Source organism: Neodiprion virginianus, chromosome 5, assembly GCF_021901495.1.
Source record: "Neodiprion virginianus isolate iyNeoVirg1 chromosome 5, iyNeoVirg1.1, whole genome shotgun sequence".
NCBI lineage: Eukaryota > Metazoa > Arthropoda > Insecta > Hymenoptera > Diprionidae > Neodiprion > Neodiprion virginianus.
The window spans coordinates 29,993,907-30,017,088 of record NC_060881.1 but is presented as its reverse complement, the minus strand read 5'-3'; the positions used below and the strand labels follow the sequence as shown (position 1 = coordinate 30,017,088).

The 23,182-nt window shown below is 41.4% G+C and overlaps 1 protein-coding gene across 2 annotated transcripts in view; it reads right to left on the bottom strand.

Moving 5' to 3' along the window:
• Window positions 1-22,659, bottom strand: part of LOC124305127 (uncharacterized) — a 108,783-nt gene extending 86,124 nt beyond the window's left edge. The window contains exons 1-2 of one of the 2 annotated variants that reach the window (XM_046764202.1): window positions 22,237-22,659; window positions 21,754-22,026 (exon numbers count right to left, since the gene is read on the bottom strand). In XM_046764202.1, the coding sequence (XP_046620158.1) occupies window positions 21,754-21,832 (79 nt within the window). In that variant the 5' untranslated portion in view covers window positions 21,833-22,026; window positions 22,237-22,659. Of the gene's footprint in view, window positions 1-21,753 lie in introns of both variants that reach the window. The other variant, XM_046764201.1, reaches the window with a different exon arrangement.
• Window positions 22,660-23,182: the final 523 nt, after the last annotated feature.

Below are 23,182 nucleotides of genomic sequence, written 5' to 3'. Positions count from 1 at the left end.
CGTATGCCTAGCGACCATCTACCTAGTTTTACGCATCTATCTACGTGTCTAACATCTGTCTACCTAGTTTTATCTATCTGTCTGTCTGTCCAGCTGTTTATCCGCCTGCCTGCCTGTCATCTATATGTCTACATCGTTCATCGTGTCACATGCGTAGTAACTGAAAATCGGCACATACCGGATGTGAGAGACAATTCAAGTTCGGGTAATTCACAGCATTTACGAATATCGAAATGAAAGTGATTTTTCATGGCATGCAGCGTACAGTAATATTCATTAATGCCGAATCCTTTGGGCTAACTTGTTTTCCGTCCGAAACAAAATGCGACTTTAATTCTATACGAATTATGTGACAATGTTTAACGATGCAGCTTTCGCGAGAGAATGCATTGTCGCACAATTCGTATCGGACGGAAAACAAGTTAGCCCGAAGATGGAGGCATTAATGAATGTTGCTGTACTTCTGCTCAATGAGCCATTACAAGCTCCTTTTCACCTTCTGACAGGTACGAGGCTACATGATTGGAAAACCCGTGAGACCAGCTCAGAGTGAGTTGTATCAGAACAAAGAGCTGCTTTTGCGTTGACAAGGAGATATATCGAGAACGAGCGTAGGTACTGAAGAGAAAAACAATTCTAGCTTAGTTCATTTCGAAACGGATAAGAGAAAGAAGTCGAGGAAACGTATAATGGAGAAAAATTGCAAAGCTCGTTTCTTGCTTAACTCATAACAGCTGCACGGATGACTGAATAGCAACGAGACGTGATATATCGTGGAGAGAATCATCTGCGTTTGCTGCTAGATCGGATAAGAGAGCCGTGTCAACTAATTCTTTTATGGTGCAACTCACCATCTTTTTTATCGTCTATTTCGTTAACCAGAGTAGGTAAAGGATATATCAAGTTTCCGCCGCACTCGAATCGCCAATTTGAAAACGAATAGTCGGAAAGCACGCGAAGAATTATCGAATCTTGACCGAACGACATGTTGTAATAATCCTGAACTGAAACGACCTCCACAATCTGACGATCAAGGGTTTTGATTAATCTGAAGAGGTCAGATTAGCTCGCGTTGAGTTTGAAAGGTTGGGCAATAGGATTAGGGAAAGAACGAATCAAAGTTGAGTCTTTGTAATAATCCGCGAGGCAAGTTTCGGAAACAAAATCTCCAACACCCGAGAAGGGCCTTCGCGAATTTACAAGCCAACCGAAACCACCAACAGGAGGAACAAGTTGTGAAGAGTGCATGTAGAGCAAAGGCGGGTTCATTTCAATGAGAAACAACTAACAATGAATGTGTGACGTTGTAGTTTGGTACATGGAACTTGGTAAAAGTATTTGTTAATGAACTAGTAGACGAGTAGCAGCCGCGTCGTGCGATATGAATCCTGCATTGTATGTTTCCCTATTTCGGTGTGGTGAAAGGCTACGGTAGTGCAGCTGGTGACGTCCATTGTATAAAACACAACAAAGCAACGGTGTAAACGATAAGGAAACATATGGCAATAGCACCCTGCTGATCATTCTCGCGGAAAATTCGCGAAGCATCCACGAGCCGAACATATCGGGAGCATTGATATGGCAGACGGAAACAAACGATATATTCATCACAAGCTCGGTGAAATGGTTAACCTCCCTCAGCCCGGATATCCGTCCGCCTTGTGTTCGCCGAATCCGTTTCATACACTGCGTGAGATGATAATCGATTTGAATTTGATCCGAGATATGGTGAGAGCTGCGAGGAACGATCATATTCAAGATTGAACGGTCGTTGAAGGAAGGTTGAAGATTTATCGGAACACTTCGTCGTCAATATTTCCTTACATACGTTTTTCGCTTTCTCGGTTCCTTTATCGCCTGCTTTCGATGTAGCGATAAATGCTAAGAAAACAGTGAAGCACGAGGAGGTAGAGACGGATATAGAAAACTAGGATCAGCACGAGACGTGGTCAACACCGACACGAATAGCATGTACAAATGGAGAGTTTTAAACTCAGACCAGAATTCTAACTTCTATAGACCAAAAGATGGAGTATGAAGAGAATCAGGAGGTGGTGCAATGGCGGGTAATCGTGAACCGCAAAATCGTGTCGGGTCTTGCGTCGATAGAATTATGTTACACGCGACCGAATCGACCCCCCACAACCAAGGACGACATGAAAAGAGGGATTATACCACGAGCACGGTGTGTGATATTCCACAGCTGAGGGGTTGTTGCTCTTATCTGACGGTATAGGTACTCCTTCTTTACAATTCACCTTTTTTATTCTTACTACTCCATTACTTCATCTACTCCACCATCCGACTCTGAAGACCGCGTGTCTTTTATGCGAAAGAGTCTTACACACGTTCTTTACGTCCAATGTAATCATCACGTGAGACTTAAACCAGCCTGGAATCGAATTTTTTCTTTTACAAAAGAAACACGCGTGCAGTGATACTCTTTTTTCAATTCTGATTTTCAAACCACTCGAGGCCCGGTTAGGACGCAAAATTTCAATGATGCGTAATAAAAATACACGCCACTCTTTGGCGAATTTTAAAAGAATCAGAAATATTTATACACACATACAGATTTTACAAATATACTTTTTTCTCTACACAGATCGTGACGTCGTTGACAAACCTCTAATTCCTAACAGACAGACTATCACTCCAATTCTTTCCACACATGGTAAGAAACTTCTGTAGATAGTCTTGTTTAACTGGTCAACATATTTTCAACGTTACGAATCATCACATTAACCGTGATCAGCCAAAGCTTTTGCACCAAAATACAAGCTACATGAAAATAAATAACTAATATTTGTGATATTCAAAAATTGGTAGCCTACGGTTATGATATTTCAGTGTCTGATCATGAGTCCCAAACTCTTTGAGTTCATCATATATATATATATATATATATATTTATCATTTAAAATGGAAAGCTCATGTATATTCCTACGTTTTATATATGTGGAATACGTTTTATACATGTGGCAGGACGATAGACGAGGCGATACCTCTACATATATATATGTACACACACCGATATAATAATAGGTGTGTACGGTAAGCGGAGAGGACAAGAAGCTATAGTCGTGGGGTGTATTCAAATGAACGGGGGGGGTCTACATAATAAGTAGGGGGGGGGGGGGCGATGAGGATGGTTGTAATACCTGATATATATATATATATATATATACGGTGTACACGAAGACGGAATACGGTTTCCCAAGGGCTACGGGGTATTCGGACTGAACAAGCACACGCGAAACTATGCAAATTTGTTGCATGCAGCTATACATACGTATAAGCGATGCCTCGCGATAGGACCGAGAAGGGCGGTTGGTGTCGTTTCGATAAGAATAAGAAATATATACGTATACACGCAACGGCACGCACACTGAGACATATTGATATATATATATATATATATTTTTCTTTTTTTTCGCAAACTTGCAAAAGACCGTACGACCGCAGCTTTCCTGAGAGGCAAAAACAACCCACAAAGACAGCCTAGAACTCCGTAAGAGAACCGCAAGGGATAAGGTCACAAAACACTCTCGGCGAACAATTTGGTCTCGAATGGCTGATGATGATAAAATCGATGAAACAGAAAGCGCTCATTTCCGCGGGCTTTGAGTACAGGTGAAATTGGCAATTGAAAGGAATCTCGTCTTTCATATTCTCGCTTTTATCAAATATGACCTGGATTTATTTTTTTTTCTTTATCTCTTTCGCTTTTTTTTTTTTTTTTTTTTTTTTTTTTTTTTTTTTTTTTTTTTCGTTACCTTTCGGTCTTTACTCTTCATTCTTTCATCAGCTAAAGTTTCAAGATCCTCTGTTTTACAACATGCCTTTACGGTAATTACATCGACACGAACACACTTAGCCACACCACTGCACGACATTCATACTTATAAACAGCCAACCTTGCCAACCTTTAATTACATTTCGCCGACCATTAAATTGTTAATAAACAACTCGGTACGCGGTGTCACGGAAGGTTTCGATTAAACGAAGAATGAAATAGCGGTTGTTATCGCGAAATGGGGTTTCACCGACGTTGTACGTACATACTTCTAGACAAATTTCAAAATATCACCCCTTTGCAAAACGAGTCAACTTCGCAAAACAGTTGGCTGCTGACAGTTCGTGAAAACAAGAATGATAAGAAAAAAAAAGGAAAAGAAAAAGGAAAAAAAGAAGAGAGAGAAAGAGAGAGAGAGAGAAAGAGAAGCCAGCAGCCTTGATTACGAGGTCGATATTCAGTGGCGAGAACCGTCATGGAAAACCATTTCAATGAAAGATTTTAAACCGTCCTTATTCGGTGAATATAACTCGCGTATACCCTGCACAGAACCGGCTGCTTGCCCAGGGTGTGGCTGTACGGGGTGGTAAGTGCACTGCGCACAGTGTTCGTGACAGGTACTTTTCTCACTGCACAGAACGGCAGGAGAATTGCCGCTGCGTGATTCCGTGCAGCCTCTCAGCGTTAATACTTGAGCTGAGCGGTTCATTCATTCCCGATCTTCCCTTCCTTTTCCGTCAAGCTGCGTTTTACGCTGCGGTTCTGTAACCTGCAGGCATCGTTAACGAGGCACTCTGCAGGGTTGCCAACTTCTCGCCAACTGGAAGGGGGACGCTTCCTTTCTTTGTTTCCGGGGAAATTATACCGAGGATAAACGGTCAAGCTGGGCGACGGACTGCGCGTGCGCAAAGCAATCGAACTCTATTGGTCGGCGAGATCGTCACGTGGCACAATATTTTCGGCTCTGAGACAGGGTCGCCAACTTGAATCGAAAAGGACGTGAGATTTCAAAGTCAGACAGCTGAAACTTGAGGTGGCTAGCCTGTCTGAAACGACGACAAAACTCGCGCATGCGCAGTCGAATGCTCAGTCTGCTAAGTTGAACTGTTTTTCCTCACGGTATGTCAATGTGTTTGAAACAATTCACAGGTGAATCGTTTCGATGCAAGTTTTGACGCGAAACTGCGAAAAAGAGTGTTCGCAACCTAATTTCGCACTTCGCATCCATCGATCCATCCATCAATATGTTTCAACTCTCTATCCGATAAATCTGTACAGCGGGGAATGAATTTCAACGGCTGTTTGAAAAATGACACGCGTGTTTCTGTCGTAGGCACGTAATTGACGTGTATGATAATGTTCGAACTCCATTGTAATCGATTTTCCACTTCACGAGATGTCGGCGTGGGTTTTCCACTTAACTCGATTCATCGTTTCGGGCTCCTGTAAGCAGCAATGTTATAAAAAAAATATTTTAATCTCGCCATTGGTTCAAACGATAAATCCGTGAACAAGAAATCCGTGAAATCGATAACCCGCAAAAGAGTAGAAGAGCCTCGAAAGCGTTCCGAAACACTTTCATCGGCCGATTGTTTCGCCCGGTGATTGATCGCCCGGAGGGATGGACAGGGTGGAATTAGATTCAATACAAGTTTTAAAACACCCATCGTAACAACAATGAGAGTTCGAAATAGTTTCACGAAGAAACAATTTTTCACCGATTACTGTACCGCCTCGCGAATAAATTCAATCGTTATAAATAATATCAGGATGATAAGACAATTTTCAAAGAGATTTTCGCGGGTCGCGAATACATCGATTTGACAAATACTCAATGCGAGAACATCTCGTAATAAAATGAGGAAAAAGTATCGATTTTCGGCCGATCAACCTGATTCGAGAAACAGTGATAAATTTCTTCCGATCTTCGGTCACTCAGGTGTCGACATCGAACTTTCGACGAAGACCTTGGCACCGAATTTTCTTCCTTCATTTGGATGATCGCTTGACGATCCCTGGCCGATTCTTCTCTCTTCACGAGCTTCCAACGACGCGACTGAGATATTCATGATCCAGAGGGTGTTGAGGAGGAGCTTGCAGGAGGAACGCTGGCTAGGATCAGGAATATACATAAACAAGAACGCGAGGATGAGGAGAGGGTTGGGTGCTTAGATCGATGAGATAGAGCGACGTGTGGGCCAGAGGCTCGTTTGCAATTCAACGGCTCAAATTGTCGAGTTGACTCAACGTTATATTCTCCACCCATCTTCGCCGAGTTGTATCCACCATCCTCTTCTCCTCACTCGCGGGGCTTACCTTCGTCAGCAATTTGGTTCGAGTAGCGAAAATTGGAGTGGAAATAACGCAACAAATTCAGCGCGAATCTTACCTGTCGCACAAGTCTCGCAGGTGAGATTTCGAAAAGAGTCCGCGACGTGATGGTCGGACGGAGGGAAACTCTTAATTCACGTCTCCGTGACGAAGCAAAAAATTGGTACTCGTATTTTTAAAACGTAACCACTTCGAAGTAATTTGAAAATTGCAAAACAATGATTTTACTAACTTCAACCTCGTAGTGTTTCTCAATTTCCAACAAATTCAAATCACTGTTTGTTGAAAGGTTTGAATTTGAAAAATGACAGTTTGTCAATGCTGTATTTTAAACACGATACGTATACCGATTCTCGGACAATGTATTCAAAAATTCGGAAACAACGAGTTTTCAATACTTGAAACATTTTTTCCCGTCATACTTGACAACTACATCGATATTCCGGCAGTCCAGCATCAGAATATTTTTTTTTTTCAACATTTGAGACCCAATCCAATCTTTCAGGATGAAGAATTCAAACGAATTGAAAGAAATCCTCATCGCATTCTTTGCCGAATTCAGGAAGCCCTGCACTTAACAATTCCATTTTTGACAAAAGCTTATGTACGCAGACTTTTCAAGTGTACTTTTTTGACTAACTTCTACTCGCCAAAACATTATCTCGCCAATTCTGTCAAAATGAGTATGAATTTTTAGCAGACGAATTTCTTTGACCGACACATTTTCGTCCTTATAAATCACCGAGTTCGCTTGAATTGGGAAAAAGTTTTTCGACCGAGCACGAAGCCACGAACCACTCTAATAGACGGTAACGAAAATTTACGATGCTGAAAAATTCACAGCTGATCCTTTAACAGTATATCGTGTAACAAGGAGGCAAGTTTGGTATTTTCGGGTCGAACGTAAGTTTGCAATATGAATCGTAGGTGAGCCGAAGATGAATATTGCGAATAGGCGAAGCAAAAAGACCGTTGCCTCCTTGTCACACACGATTCTTTACACTTTATACAACAAGAGTACGCTACTAACTTATTCACGAAGCACGAAATTGAGGTTAGAGTCGCGCAATGTCAGACTTGATCGCGACGGCGCATGCGCGTTAACTCCAAGCGCGCATGCGCGTTCGCAGACTGACTCAAGCGTCACAACGAAACGAGTAGATTGTTTCAGAAAGAGGCTTAAAACACGCTTACGTTTTTCTAAAAGAGTTCTCCTGCAAAGAAAATCATCGTCACGGTAATAATGTTAGGTTAACTTCAGTTCAATTCCTCTCCGAGATCGTTAACTTTCGGCACGTGACACTCGGCTTTACAGTTTCCGGAATTTCCGCGTTCCTCGGTTTTCTCATCCCCCTCGCACTACCCCATACTACCTATATATTGGAAATGCTCCCGGGAATTACCGGGCATTGCACCACGGGGAAAATCCACCCTGGTGGCGGATCGCGGGGTGACCGGTGACGTATAACTTGCAGTCATCGCCTTTGACCATCACCATCAGCGGTCGTGCAGAATTGCGAGGGTGCCGGGCGACCGCCGACATGTGGCGTGACCCGCACGCACGCTTAATTCGCATTACAGCCGTGGAGGGAAACGGAGAAGGGTGTTCGATCCTCGTGGGATTTTAGTTAGACGTAACGCACCCTCGGGACCATGGCGGTGCAGTTCCTCGCTTTCTTTGCTCCTTATTTTTCTTCATTCGGTTAACCACCCCCCCGCCCTCCCTCCCTCCCACCCTCTTCGACATACGTCTGTCCGAAGAGTCATCTTGCGTGACAAATTTCACGTGTTTTATATATATATGTGTGTGCGTGTGTGTGTGTGTGTGGGAGACGTTCCACTCCAAATCGACCATCACCCCGTCGGCGATTTTTTTTATTTTCAAGTATGACGATGCGTGCAAAAAAAAAAAAAAAATAAAAAATAAAAGATCTTTCACAGAGTTGCAGATTTTTTGAACCACGGGATTGATTTTTACTGCACCGAAATACCAATACACAAATTACTGAATTCCGTAATCAATTCTACCATTGTAAATGGAAAAAAAAAATGTATAGCTCCTGTTTGATCACATTTCCAGCACTTTTACAAATATGTAAATTCTGATGCAAAAAACCGCGCGTTTTAAGACAAAAATATCAAAGTCTTGATAAAAGTAAGTGCTTATCGAGAAGAGCGTTCAGTTTTGACAAAAATTAATTGAGTCTTTGTTTCTCCTAAATCGTAAAAGATTTGGAGCTTTGAAAGTTTCATGATTTTCGTATATATAAACACGTATCACAGAAGATATCAAAATTCCAATTAAATCGAAACTTTTGGCCCCCAACAATTCACAGACAATGGGTAAATTTCCCCATAAATATATTTACCAAGGGTGAGAAAATCACCAACGACGTTTAAATTACCCGAGAAAGACTTCCTGAAAATGGATTAATAACCCTCGGAGAGTTACTGCCTTTAATGAGTCATCTTTTCGACTATATATCTTCCCTCGGCGAGGCGATATCCGATTCTGCCGATGGTTCACAGCATCGTATAGGAGGGTGGAGAAATCATGATCAACGACAGGGATGTAAATAAATTCAGATGAATCACGATTTTGGTTAGTTCTCTTAAACCACGTTTCGGTCACGATTCTTTATCTCCGTTCTCGGACGGGAAATTTGAATACCCAAGAAAAAAATAAATAAAAAATGGTAAAACAGAGTTTGATAACAAGTATTACAAAGTGTATCAGGGGTGCAAAGGTGATGAAATATTAAGGGAGAAAAATCCTCGGCCATTTTCTTCTTCTTATTCTTATTCTTATTCTTCCTCTTTCTTCTATTCCTTCCCTTTAACCCCCAAACTCGAACATCGCGATTCATCCCGAGATTTCATAAACGTGAAAATCTTCACGCGAGCCACTCTCTCAAGTAATCCTGTATTTTCCATCCTTATCTTGACAGGGAGAGCTGTCAACTCCCTCATTCAAGAAGAGACGCCCGGCCACGCCAACCATTCAGGGAATCTAGTCGGCACTAATTGCGTCATTCCATCTCAGTCAGCTAGCTTTTCCCTCATCCCAACTTTTGCACGCATAGCGGTGTAGCGATGATATACCTTATACACCAACTCGACGACTCCATCCGCTTCCTCTTCCTGGGTACATTGGAACGCGTTACTAAGAAAATCTTCTCTTACGACAAAAGATTCTCTTTCTTCATCCCTCTTTGCGCGTTATACTATTGTTTTTTTTTTTATTTATTGTCACCCTCATTTCTTTACTCTAGCACAGTTATAAGAAAATTAGTTTGTTTTTAGTTCTTTCTTATCCTTTCATTTTCATTCCCTCCCTTCTCGTGTCACGCGTGTAAACAGAGGTAACGGACCGATCCGCGATAACTAATACACGTTGATAACCCGCTGATAGTGATTACGAATAGAATAATGGATGCAAAAAAATAAAAAAAAACAAAAAAAAAAAACGGCATATATTTTTTCTACTACTCTACAAGCTTGCGAAAAAGCATGTATATTTTTTTTCTCTCCTTTTGTTTTCTACAGGGATTTTTTTTTAATTATTTTGTAAAACTCGCTACTCATTGTGATACAAAATATAGTTTCAGTCACCTATTCATAGAAACTTTTCTCGGTATATTAAGAATGATTGTAGCGCTATCCATCATTTTATGTCCGATTCGGCAGTTTCGTTATTTTTCTTTGTTTTCGATTTTGTTTGTTTTATTTTGTTTTTTTACTAGACTATACGCGTGACATGCATCGGGTGAAAGCAATCGAGGTATCATAAATCACATACATTTATCACGTGACATTTGCGATACTGCAACTTTCGCGGGAATTTGGATGAAAAATTTTTTTTTCACAGCCTGACCGCACGTCCAGCCATTAAAAGGTGGAGTTGAAGATGTAGAAATATTTGATAAAAAGGACATTTCACAAATTCGAATTACGAATTGACGAAAAATCTATTTTTAAAGAATTTTCAGAACGCTGAAAGTTCAAGTACAGAAAAGTTAAATCTAAAAAGGTACAAAATACAGAAAGCCGTAAGATAGAATCTTCGGTATTAGAAAAAAATACATCAGATTTCTTCAGATTTTCCACGTCGATTTTTTTATACAACCTTTCTGCACTATGAGTTTTATATATATATATATATATATATATATATCTGGATTTTTTAATACGTTTCGAAAAAAACTGTTTATCGAAAAATATCTGACACACGAGTCTGTAGTAGACCATTCTCTCTGTGGAACTGATTTCTGTAGAATTTCACCCTATTCTTGAAAGTTAGAAAACTGAAAACGTAGAAAGGTCAAAATAGAAAAATTCATAATACAAAAACCGTCCGAATGAAGAAGAAATATATCAGTTTTCAGTTACGATTGGAATACTCTGAAAATTTTCAGTATACATAATCCATTCTACACTTTGACTTTGGGTATACTTGAATTTTCCACGTTCGAAAAAAATTTCGTCAAACAATTTTTCGCGTCTTTTGAATATACGATATTGCAACCCTACCATCTCCAAATCCTTTCAAATTTTTCACCTCTACCGTGCTTTGATAAAAATGAGAAAGAATATCGCTCCGGCAATACCGTACGTACAAAGGTTGGTTAGAATAAGCGCGGGGTAAAAATAGTCCGGAGGTGTAAAAATTTTGTCGAGCGAAGAGTTTTAATGACAAGTTTAATACCGGTGGTACCTGACCACCCACCCCCGCCCCTCGCCGCCGCTCCCGCCAAAGCCTCGAAACCAACTCCTGCGCACCTGAGCATTACGCGCTCCAGTTGCCGGTAATTGGGAAAAATTGCTTTGCGGGAGGCACACCGACACGTTAGGAAGAGATGTAAATTACTAGGAACCCTTCGTTAAGGCATCCACCCCCCCCCCCCCCCCCCCCTTAACCCCCTCACCGCCCCACCTCGCATCAAAAACATTCCGGATGTTGGGGCGATTCGATGCCGTGCTGCAGCCGCGGGCATAAAAGCCGTTAATTAAATCGTCCTGCCGATGTATCCTGTGTAGCAAAAGCCGCACGGATGATCGCATTGAGCAAAAACCACCGAGCGGTGGAAATTTCAGGGTACGATGATGATCGATCACGTGAATTTTTGTCAATAGGTTCCGTTCAAACAATCGCTAGATACAGCCGTAGAAGCGTGCATAACGATCGAATAACACGTCTCAACGAAAAGAGTGATAAAAAGATATGTGTGATTTAAATAAATAATTTTTGATTCCGTACATCGAACAGTAGCCAAAATCTTTATTCACTACTTATAAAGTTTGCTTTTGTCTGATGACATTATAATCAAACTAAATTGTTTACACGTATGAGACACGATTTTCTCGTAATACCAACGACATTCAAATCGCTACTGTTTATAACGACGCTAATTTCAGTGAAAGAATTATTCCATTAACAATTAGAGAATGAAATTTTTCTCCAGTATGGTTGCCAAAACGCCAGACGGAAAAAAGTGAGAGGGAGAGAGAGAGAGAGAGAGAGACGGGGCGTGCTACGCCCTTCGAAAGAAAAAAAAAGGACAAAAAAAAGGGGAAAAAGGAAGAGGGCGCGACCACCTCGTGTCGAAAGCGAAACCAGCGAACGAACGAAAGAAGGAACGCTGAGAAGGAGGAAATGGTGATAAACTGCGGTAAAATAATGCGTGTCTGGGAAAAATGATGAGAAATCGGGTCTTCTCCGGTGTATAAGAAAGAAGAAAAACTAGAGTTTTGCACCCGGGAAGGACGCGTCTACTTGCAGGTTCTTCTTTCACCCCCCCACCCTCCCTTCACGTCGCATTTTCTCCCCCTATATTTCCCGACCTACCGAACTTTGTCGTATAGAAAAGATCCCGTCAGCCGGAACACATTGATGACTTTGTTAAGAGGATCTTTCTTTCCTCTCCCTTATTCCTTGCGTTTTTCTCCTTCCTCCCTATTTTTCGTATTCCCTATAAGTTGGCTTACACTCGGCTCTACCGTATTCGGCCTTTTAATTTGGGATGAGGCATCATATTTTTTTTTTTTTTTTTTTCCATTTCAGTCTTGGCTTTTTCTCCTCTCTTTGCGGTTTTTTTCCTTTTCCTTGTTCTCCTTCTTCTTTTTTTAATCTTCTCCTTCGTTTCCCACCATCCGAAATCATTTCCTACTCGATATAGATATCGAGTACCGCACTTTTATTTATTTTTTTTTTTTTTCTTTAATATTTATTCCATATCCCTCAATGCACAATTATAGATTGTCAATCGATACGTGAGGAGATTATTTTATTCACCAGAGATCCGCACGATTGTGAAACAGGTTTAACCGTGGGATTTTTCTTACCCGTACCGATTCATCGAAAATTAATAATCCGGTGATGATTTTATTACAAGATATTTACTATCTATTTAATGAGCTGATAAATAGTTAAATTATCGACTGTGTTTCGTAATGAAAATTAATAAAAAGCTTCAATTTTCAACCAAGGAACCTTTTCCTCAAAAGAAATGGGTTGGGAAAAAACGAGCGTAAGACTTATCCATGAGTGTTCCCTATACTCGGGGTAAAAAATCGCTCACTTAACTAGCGTCCGCGAATAATTTACCAGTAATAATTGCGAAACCCGTAAATCCGTGAAGCGATAACGACTTCGGTGTGACGTTATGGCCACGTGGAAATGACTCGAGGCGTTTGCTGCCACGCACACACAAGTTTGTCCAGAAGTACGTCACCGTACAAGGAATTCAACCTATCCATGGCTAGAATTCACGTGCGAGAAAGCCCGATGGATCGGTCCATCAATCAATCGCTTGGGACGAAATTTTTTCTTCTAGAAGTAATTTGAATTTGAATTTGAATTTGAATTCGAATTTATGCAGAGAGATAGAGAGAGAATTTCCCGACGTGAATGTGCCGCTGGGAACAATTTCAGCGATATGGTTTCGAAAACCTTCGAGCTGAAATCGCTCTTCGTTGTGCAATGATTCAAATCATTGGGTTCTATTCTACCGCTTCTGCTTCTTCTTCTTATTCTTCCTGGGTAGTTGATTTCTAACCTCAATTTTTACTGTGCGAACAAAGGGTTGTAAAATCAGCGATGATAATTGGGGTTATCAGTTGGCAAAAGAGTATGGTACCAGATGCAAAGCTTGAATCGCATTGCGAGAAGTACCTGAGGTCAAATCAACGATGAGAATAGTGAAAATCAATCACATGAATACGGTCAAATGTTTCAACAACATTTGAATTGTTAAATTTTCGACATCGCTTCTCTTGAAGTGTGAGCGTAAAACCGAAATTTCGGGTAGTGACTGTAGACTCGTAAGTGGTAAGATTTGTGACGAAAGGAAGTGTAGTAAAGAAATTGAAAACTGCGGAACGGATGATGCAGAATCAAGTGTAAAGGGGTTCCAATATATAAAAGCAGACGGGAAGAGATCGAATAGAGTGAAATATTCGAGCGTCAGGAAGGCTTGGAAGGTCAGTGATTTTGAATGGTGGAACCCCCGTAACGTCTCAGGGGTTGCCTTACCAAACACCGTGACTGTGACAGAAGATGGGGGGGCAGGGTCACCAAGGGATGAAATCGATTTTCTGCCCAGCTATCTCTACCCCCTCATCCTCGTCCTCATCCTCATCCTCATCCTCATCCTCATCCTCCTCTCTTCGGGAGAAGAGGACTTTATCCGCTTATCGCGGTCAACGACGGGCCATCTTTGGGAGGCTGGTAAATCAAAGGACCTGCCTCTCCTCCTTTTCGCCCCAGCTCGGCCCATAGAGAGCGAGAGGAAGAAGATGTTCCAAGTGGCCCTACCGGGAAGCCAGAACAATTAACTCCCTCGCACGGCACTCCTAACTTACGAGTGAAGAAGGACCCTTTCCGACTCGAGCCACGTACCCGCGAATCTATTTTCCCCGACTGTCCACGTCTTCTTCTTCTTACACTTCTTCGTCTCTCCCCGGTTCCTTTTCTCAAACCTCAATTCGGCAACCCTTTCCCTTTACGCCTCCTCTCCTCACCTAGCCACCATTATAACAGAGAATCACCAACCGTTTCGGAATCCTTTCATTATTCCAACCGGGTTAGGTGACGTTCTTCTTATCCCGATTAGCTGATAGACACGTACATACACCGTACTAGAAGAACTGTTCAACCGAACGATGAGGCTAGTTTCCACCTTGCAGCACTTTCAAGACATGCCAAGGTCCCGAACTCTTCACGAAACGATCGTCAAACCTCTTTTCTATTTTTTCAACTACCTCAAATCTGACCAAATGGTTCCATGAGTTTATCACCGATTCTCCGAGTACACAAATTATATTCTCTCTATGATAGGCGGCTTCCTTTTCATGGGAGTTGAAAAACCACGGATATTGGTTCAATCAATTCCGATCACCAGACAAATGCGGATGCAACATTTGCGGTCACTGGACGATTCTTGCCCACCTCGTTATATAATTTTGTGATCATTTACTGGACTTTCAATCTCTTCAATTACTCATAACACGACTAAAATTCGACTTGGAGCAAGTGTTGACCAGATTCATTCAATACCTGCTAAACTTCGTTGTTCGACAACTAATGTTTACGTAGACATCAAAGCACCTCTGCACCATTTGTGGACATGAGCTTCGAGATGACGCTCAATGAAGAAAGCAATAGCTGAATAAAACGATGACCAAAACTGGCACTGAGGTGGTCAAACCGGTAATCTACCTTACAAATCTGATTGACGGTTTAATATTTATAAAGTATCCGAAGAGGCGTGTCTCTTCGAAATACCAGACTTGGTAGCAAATCGATCGAAAATCCGAGACTGCGTGACACCAGAACGTCAATGACCGTGAATACTCCCAAAGATTTCGATGATTACAGAAGCAAGCGTTTACCGCTGCCTTCGATGTTCAGTGATGAGAGGATGAACATGGAAAAAGTCTCCCCGTGATTTCGTTTCACGTGAGTGTGGATATCGATGTGTAGCTATGAAAAGGCCGTGAAGGGGGGAGACGAATGTGTGGACGGAGGGTTTACCGCGAGAGGCGCAAAACTGTCCGAACGATATGCAAAACAGGTATTAGGGGGGTTCAAAAAAGCGTGAAAATGTCAAAATTGAAAAATGAAAACCCTGGCTACATGCATTTTCCATGAATCGACACACCCCAATTAACGTTTGTCACGGTAGCCGGAGTCGGCGAGAGGATACCATGTATCTACGTACATACAGTGTACCTATGCAAGTGTATACAGCCAGCTGTACACGCCCTGTTGCACACGGTTTAAATCAACCCATCAACGGGTTAGTAATTTTTACCATTTGAGGGTTGACATGTGGGTACGAGCGTAGGTTTCAATTTGAAGCCCCCGAAAATTGGTCTTACCTACTCGGACGTAAACTCGCAGCACATTCGCTAATCAATCCAACCACTCTCTGCACGATAAACATCACGCAACCAGGACCATACAGAGTTGTTGGAATCCGATCAATGACGTTACGAAACGCATCATCGACATGGGTTTGGCGCTTATGGCATCGCAAAATCTTCCTTCGTCTGTTGTGTAACAAAATCGTTTCAAGCACATCCCGCTAGGTGAATCCGCATGACGTAAATCATTATCACGGTGTTGGACGAGGTAGATATAATGAGTAAGACTACGGACGTTAACTCAGGGAACACTAACCCCAAACAAAATCTCTCTCTCAGCTTGTGAAATTCACCTCAACGCTACAAGCGTACCGGAATCCAAGGTGAAATTAGATACCTACAGTTTCGCAGTTTCGCATCGTGCACATTGCAAGCTCCGGAGATGGGCGGGTGCAATGCACGGTTCCATCTGAGACGGCAGTATCGTGATAGCGAACTATTCTCGTGGTCTAATCGCACTTGGCCAGATTCTCGGACTCGATATGTACACCTTCGCTCTCCTTCAGTACTACATGGATACCTATAACTGGAAACTTCAACTGCTCGCGATCATGAATATGACGAAAACGGATATACACCAAACACACATTTCCCAACTGCAATGATGTTTGCACGCTTGTTCGAAGGTGTACAACTCGAGCCTGATAATTATCTACTCATAATCGTCAAAGTTCTTCAGTGTCGGGTATCAAAACTTACTGGTATATATAAACGCGAGGGTGTTTCGAATGATCTCCGACGTATCTTAATTCTCGAATATTCGCCAAAATGATTCGTTATGAAAGACAACGTTATCGCTAGTTTTTCGTAATATGTGGTGAGTTCCATGCGAACCTGACCAACGTCTGACCCTAACCTTTTCGATTTTGTTTAAAAAATTTTCCGCACCTATCCCAACTCTGAAACAAACCTTTTTCTTCGACTGCTCAATCTATTTATATAAAAATTAACGAGTTTTTAATATATAAATAGGTGGCGTACGAGTGGTTTCAACAAATTTGTGTATTTCATATAGTTTAACAGCAGTTCGTTTGTTTTCTAAACACTTTCTTTCTTTGAGTTGGATTGCAACGCATGCCGGGAACGAAGTCGCGGGCAACGGCTAGTTATTTATTAATATTTAAACTGATTTTGAAAAGAACCTTTTTTAAAATTCTCAGAAACTGTATTTTCTATTCCAAACATTTCTGAACCATTTTTGTCCCATTTTTTTTTTTTTTTAGTACTTTCAATTTCTTTAGTCAACTCAAAAATCATTTAAACGGTCTGAAAATTCCTAAAAAATTCTCAAAACTTCTATTTTTCACTTAGAACATTTCTAGACCGCTTCAATTACAGAGCGATTTTTGTAAACTTCACGATGAAACCGATCTCGAAATGTTGTAATTAATAAAATAGAACTATTTAGAATTCTTTGGGAATCGGTCCGGCCATGGATATCTTGTGAAAGGAAACCTAGTTTTTGACAAGTTTTCGAAAATCTTAAAAAAAACTTCCTTTTCAAAAATCACTATCAAAATATTTATAAATAATCAAACGGTTGGTTAGAAGAAAGTCTGAAAAAATTCAGGATACTGTTTCAGAGTTGGGACAATTGCCGAGAAAATTTTGAAAAAAATTAAAAATCGTGAGGGTCAGACGTTGGTTGGGTTTCTATGGCATTCCCCGTGTAAAAGCGTGCCGATCCATTCGGCGATTCGGACATTGGCAAATAAAATAGGTACAACTGAATATGTGCGTGTGTGTGTGTATAATGCTATATGGGAATGGATCGATCGATGTGCACACATTCTATTCATGATTGTGCCACTCTCTCTCTCTTTCTCTCTCTCTCTCTCTCGAAAGCTCTGCACATAGTATCGCAGGATATCCACGAATGTCGGACTTGAGCAAACCCGCGAATCATACCGAATAGGTATATTGTTAATATCGAACTCAGTTCGCTGCGGGCGAAAAGAAGAAAAGTGGAGCGGAGCGAAGAGCGCGGCTTGTTTTTTTATTTTATTTTATTTTTATTTTTACTTTTTGCAATGTTTTTTCTCCGTGTTTTTCCCCTGCTCCTTTTTTTTTTTTTTTGCTATCTTGACGGGAATGTATACAAATGATTGTCCATTGTTTCGTTGCAATTTGTTTCAATTTGTGTTCGGCTTGTTTGTTAAACGGACGGAAAATAACGCTTTTCAAAGTGTTTTTAAGCGCTACACAACGGATGCGCAGATTCACATTCGTATTCGGATGAAATTATTTTACCAGATATAAAATTGCACCTGCGGAGATTTTTCTAGTGTGTACTACTTGATTTGATTTCACTCTATTCTTCGGCAGTGGGTATAGCAATGAATAGAAACTTATTCACAATACCGTCTTGACCTGCTTTTTCCGATGCTCGATGGCTTATTGAAAACTTCAAACGAGCCACTTAAGGACTAATACTTTACATCCGGGGCAAAGATTTGAACCCATTTTGTAACGTGATTAATATTAGCAGAGACGTGTTGGAAAAATCGACCACGAGTTGTGACATAATTAAAGGTGCGCTTTAAATGCCACATTGAAAATTTTAATACTCGAATTTAAAAGAACAATTTTTTTTTTTTTTTTTAATTCCCGCCTTCATTCACATCCGAAATAATCGTTTTTCTAGTTTTTTTTGAAAATAAGTATTCCAATCAGTTACCCGAAAACGAATCACATCACATTTTGAGCAAATGAGCGAGCGGGACGGAAAAAAAAATCTATAAAAATAACTAGTATTAAAGCCTTACGAAGTTGAAAATAACCGACAGCTTTGTCGTTTGAAAAAGAAAGATACTTTCCTTGGATTAAAACTTGCATGGTCCGCTATTAATATGCCTGTATAATATACCTATCCATAGTTCGAGCACGTTATACGTATAGCCGTTTGAAAATATTAAATTTCAAAATGAACTCTTTGATCGCACGTTGAAGAAATAAAACAGCACAAATTAAAACCAAGTCAAGTTTCCGTTGAGCAATTATTATTATTTTTTCTTCATTTTTTGCACAAGCGTCGCGTTGCAGGTTTTTGTTGAAAATTACCGCGTACCGTCCGCGTTAAAAGTAAATGAATTATTCTCGACAATTCCATTCTTCGTTATCGATCGGTCGCATAAAACTTGGTTAAATAAATACCATTAAAGAGGCACCGGTGTTTAATTTAATTCTTCCAACTTAGATCCGTTGAAAAACTGGAAAATGGAAGAAGCATCAGCGTTCTAAACGGGTAAATTGAATTTCAAAAATGCAGGGGAGAAAAAACTGTCAGCGTTAAGTAACCGCACACGGTTTAATGCGATATACAAGGTTTAATATCGGTAATTTAAGAAAGGCCTTGTCTCGCAAGTTTACAAAAGTTTTACCGTTTGTTTGCTTCAGGTTCGCTCTGAAAGTATACTCAAATAACGTTCACAATATTCCACTAATCTTATATTCCGGATTTGAACCAGTGACCTGGATTGTGGGGTATGTTAAACATACGATTTAATGCAAAGCTATTTGATTTATTCATTTATTTATCAGCTTTTAGTGTCCAACTAAAATGACCCAGTTTTCGACCGCAGAGTTCGATCTATGTATGAATTATACCAACCGATTCGCGTTACGAACACGCGTAAATAATCGTGTACCGGAGAACGGTGAAGAAAAGTTTCAACCATGTAATTCCAACTTCTGAATTTAACAAATAATTCCAACGCAATCGACTCGATTTAAGTTACTCCACCGTTTACAAATTGGCTTTCCGAGGCAACAAGCCAATCCAATTACCGTGACCATTACCTGACACAAATTATCCGTCGAATACGTGTGAAATGTGAATCGATCTGCCGCAGGTGATGCAGGGTACGAAAAAAAAAAATTGGCAAAATTAGGAAATATCATATTACGGTTCCTTGAATCCGATTTTCTCGCTCGTTGCTTCTTATTTTTCTTTTTCTTTTAAATTGTAATTTCAAGTCGAGGCGTGGCCTTCTCGCACCTGAGTCAAGCAGCGAGGTTTCCCACGTCGAAGGTTCGGCACAAACGTATATTCGAGGCGCCCGGACCCAGGGTTAAGGATGTACGGGACGTACAGTCGGGTGAAAAAATTCCAGGAAAGAAAAACATGACGAAACAAAAGATCGGTACAAGTCTTACTTGAGTTAATCCGGTTTTGCGATGCTCAAAAAAAAGTCCCGGTGATAGAGAAGAATATTGTTAAGTTTTAAATTTCAACATCCGTTATTTTCCGACCCATTTTCCCTTATAACTCCAGAACTTCGAAACCGTTTTTCATTCTTTTTTTTTTTTTGTGGATAGCTACAGCGTCTGGTCAAGTGTTAGACTATGTTTCGTTAAAACCAGATCAACAGTTTTCGAGATATAATGATATTTATAAACCAAGTGGGAATGGGATAGCACACTGATTAAATTCCTACAGTTAGAGAAAAGTTGTTTTCGAAAGTTTTCTCTACACATATCGATAGCATACGGCTGTGTCCAACAGTTTTTCTACAATAATGATTTTGAAAATATTCACAATAAAAGAATAAAACAATTTATCGTTCGTCAAAACAGGTACGAACGGCACGAATTTTTCAACGAAGAAAAAAAAGAAAGACGGCAATACAACCTTGTTTAACTAAAAGAGTAGCGTAAGCCTGAGAAACTGATTTTGCGTTGCAATAACCAAAAAAAGTATCGACAATAGCGCAAAATGTTTACGCGCACCTCGTTTGTCGCAATACCAACGATATTCAAACAGTTTTTTTTAACGATACCTATTTTACTGAATTTTTCTAGTTACTGTAACAAACGAAATTTTTTTTCAGTGTACGCTTATTTTACTCCACGTAGTTTGATTACACCCTTTGAACCATTGTTCGGTCATGTTTTTGTTCCGGCATATTTTCGAGCTGACCGTAGGTCGGATAGATCCTTAAATGTAGGAGAGAGCAGCAGGCGGAGGTCCTGAAGGATCGACCACGCCCCCCTATCGGTGGACCAACTTCGCGCTGAAGCTCTCGACTTTTCTCTCTGACTGGCCTCCCGGATTTCGACCCTTCAAAGGTCGCCCCCCGCCACGTCCGTTCGTCCGCTCGTGGGACACTCTGATCAATTATGCGACTGCAGGTTCGGATACCGGAGTGTCGGGTCCGGGGCCTAATTAAACGATTAATTAAAATACCTTAAGCTTATCCCCCCCAACATTCGACGACCCACTCGACACGAGTTACGGCTGCATCTCTTGATACACGAGCCACTCGCGTAGTCTTTCAAGTAATCCGTTTAACGTGCGCCCTTCGCCTTTCCCTTTTTCTTTTAAATACGTACTACCGTGTGTGAAGATAAATTAATTTCGCACACAGATAGGTCACGCGGTAAACAGACGAATTCGAACACGGTTCCATACTTTCAATTTATTCGGGTTCAATTAGAGGTTTAATTAAAGATCAGAAGTTTTGTAGGTACGGTTTCAAATCCGAATTCAAGTGAATACAAAATTGTATGCTCTCCTTCGCTCAAATATCCATTCAATTCAAACTGAACGGATTGTAAAAAATATTTTCCCAGAGATTCTTTTCACCGAAATTGGCTTATAAAATTTCGAATGAACGCAGATGCATCTCCTGTTTCGTGTTTCACTGATCCTATAAATTATCTCTTAAAACAGTTTTCAACTCGACATGCGAGATTTGAAAAATCGACAACGAAAAGTGAGAAAAAGTACCAAATGGATAGAAGAAGGAGGGTAAAAAATTGTGTTTCCAGCAAATTGAAGTCACCGGAACCGCGGAGCAGCGTCTCGCAGCGAATGGCACAACGCCCCACGAACCCTGGCGTTCGAATTTCAAAAAGCAACGAAGCAGGTGTGGAAACCCCGTCTCGTTGTATAGTTTATGATCGTAACAGAAGGGCGTTGTTCACCGTACCGTTTTCACACAATTTTTCCGCACTTCTTTATCACCGATAACAATATCGTAACGTCGGAGGAATATTTATTCCGCACGAACCGCAATTTCGTTTTTATACCGGCGCTGTTTTGCACGACCGAGTGACCATAGACGTAAACAGAAAGTCGGAAGGACGGGGATATAAGAAAAGAATCCGCGGGAAAATAATTCGGTACGCTGGTATGTACCTTGAGAAGTGGTAGAAAAGTTTGTGCATAAACTTTTCAGCAAGGATGAATTGGTGTCACTCACCTTTTGCCGCCGATGTGTGAGAGCCGGGTAGATAGACGACCCCGAAGAGGAGGAGAGAAGCGATGATTGGCATCGACATTTTCAAGGTTTTGGATCAAGAGCCCCGCTCGACAAGTTTTGTACCGTAGTCACAAGCCGAACTTTAACCGAGTTTCGGACTCGTTCGTAAATGGTTTCGAAATCCGCTCCGACGTTTGATTAAAATCCCGTGACCGCGAATATTCACTTATGCATAAGTATACAGAGCCGCACCTTCCCTCCTTTCGTCGAAACCTGCACGCACATAGGAACCAAGAAAAGAAAAACAAAAAATATTTACACTTCACAGTTGAATAATGTCACAGGATCAGCAACACTTTTGGTAATCGGTTTAGTCGTACCGTTCACAACACGTATTTCAAGCTCAATTATACACATCGCGACGAGCCTCGTCGGCGAGTTTGTTTGTTTTCATTTGTTTTCATATCCTCACCGGTAACGTACCGATCGAAAATTCCGTGATTACGAAGTGCAGGCAGCTTGGGCGATAAATTCACTTGAGAACAACACAGCGTAGCGGCGTCAGCGTCGGTGTTGGAAAAAAAGATGAAACAAGCAAGAAACAAGAAAGAATCTCGCGGCATAGACGCGGCGAGTATAACCGAGAGGCGCAGCCTCGCTCGCCGAAAATCACTCCGCGGTGTCAGCGACGACGTTACGTGTCAGCGGCAAGACGAGCGCGCGGGGCGATAATCGCTCGACGCGCGTCGCGACGCGGGACTTGAAATGCGGACGCGTAGGGCCGCGATTCGGACTTTGCAGGGGTGGGCGGGTCCCGTGTCTCTCTCTCTCACTCTCTCTCTCTCTCTCTCTCTCTCGATAGAGAAGGAGAGGGAAACGCAGCTCGGTGAGGTGTTATCGCGTCGAGGCACCCGGCACTACTGAAGGCTGCCGCCTGACGGCGGTACGCAAGAGTGGGCGTACCTCGCGACCTCGACGTAGAAGCCCGCGCAACGGCCCGGACGGGACGCTGTGACTGCTGCCCGCGACTTTCGGGGACGACGAGGAAATGTACACAGGGTGCAGCGCGTCGAAACAACCCAGCGGCAAACCCTTGCCGCATCTCTTGGAAACCGTAGACGATACGACTCTTCGTACTTCGTTGATGTACATATCACCCTGCGGCTTCTGCTTGTTTACGCTTTTATTTTCGCCCGTCGTGTCCCATTGTTTTGATTTTTGATCACAGTTCGTCTCTCAAGGTGATCCACGAGAAATTGTGCAGCTTCTAGTATCTTCACACCCGGGCAGTTTGATGGTTGTAAAGGTGTCTGCTTTTCGGGTGTAACGAAAAACTAACTTTTGGTTTGTATATTTATTTGGGTCGTTATCAAATGACGACTTACAAAATTATACGCTTTTTGAAATAGCCAGGGACTAGTGCTGTGTT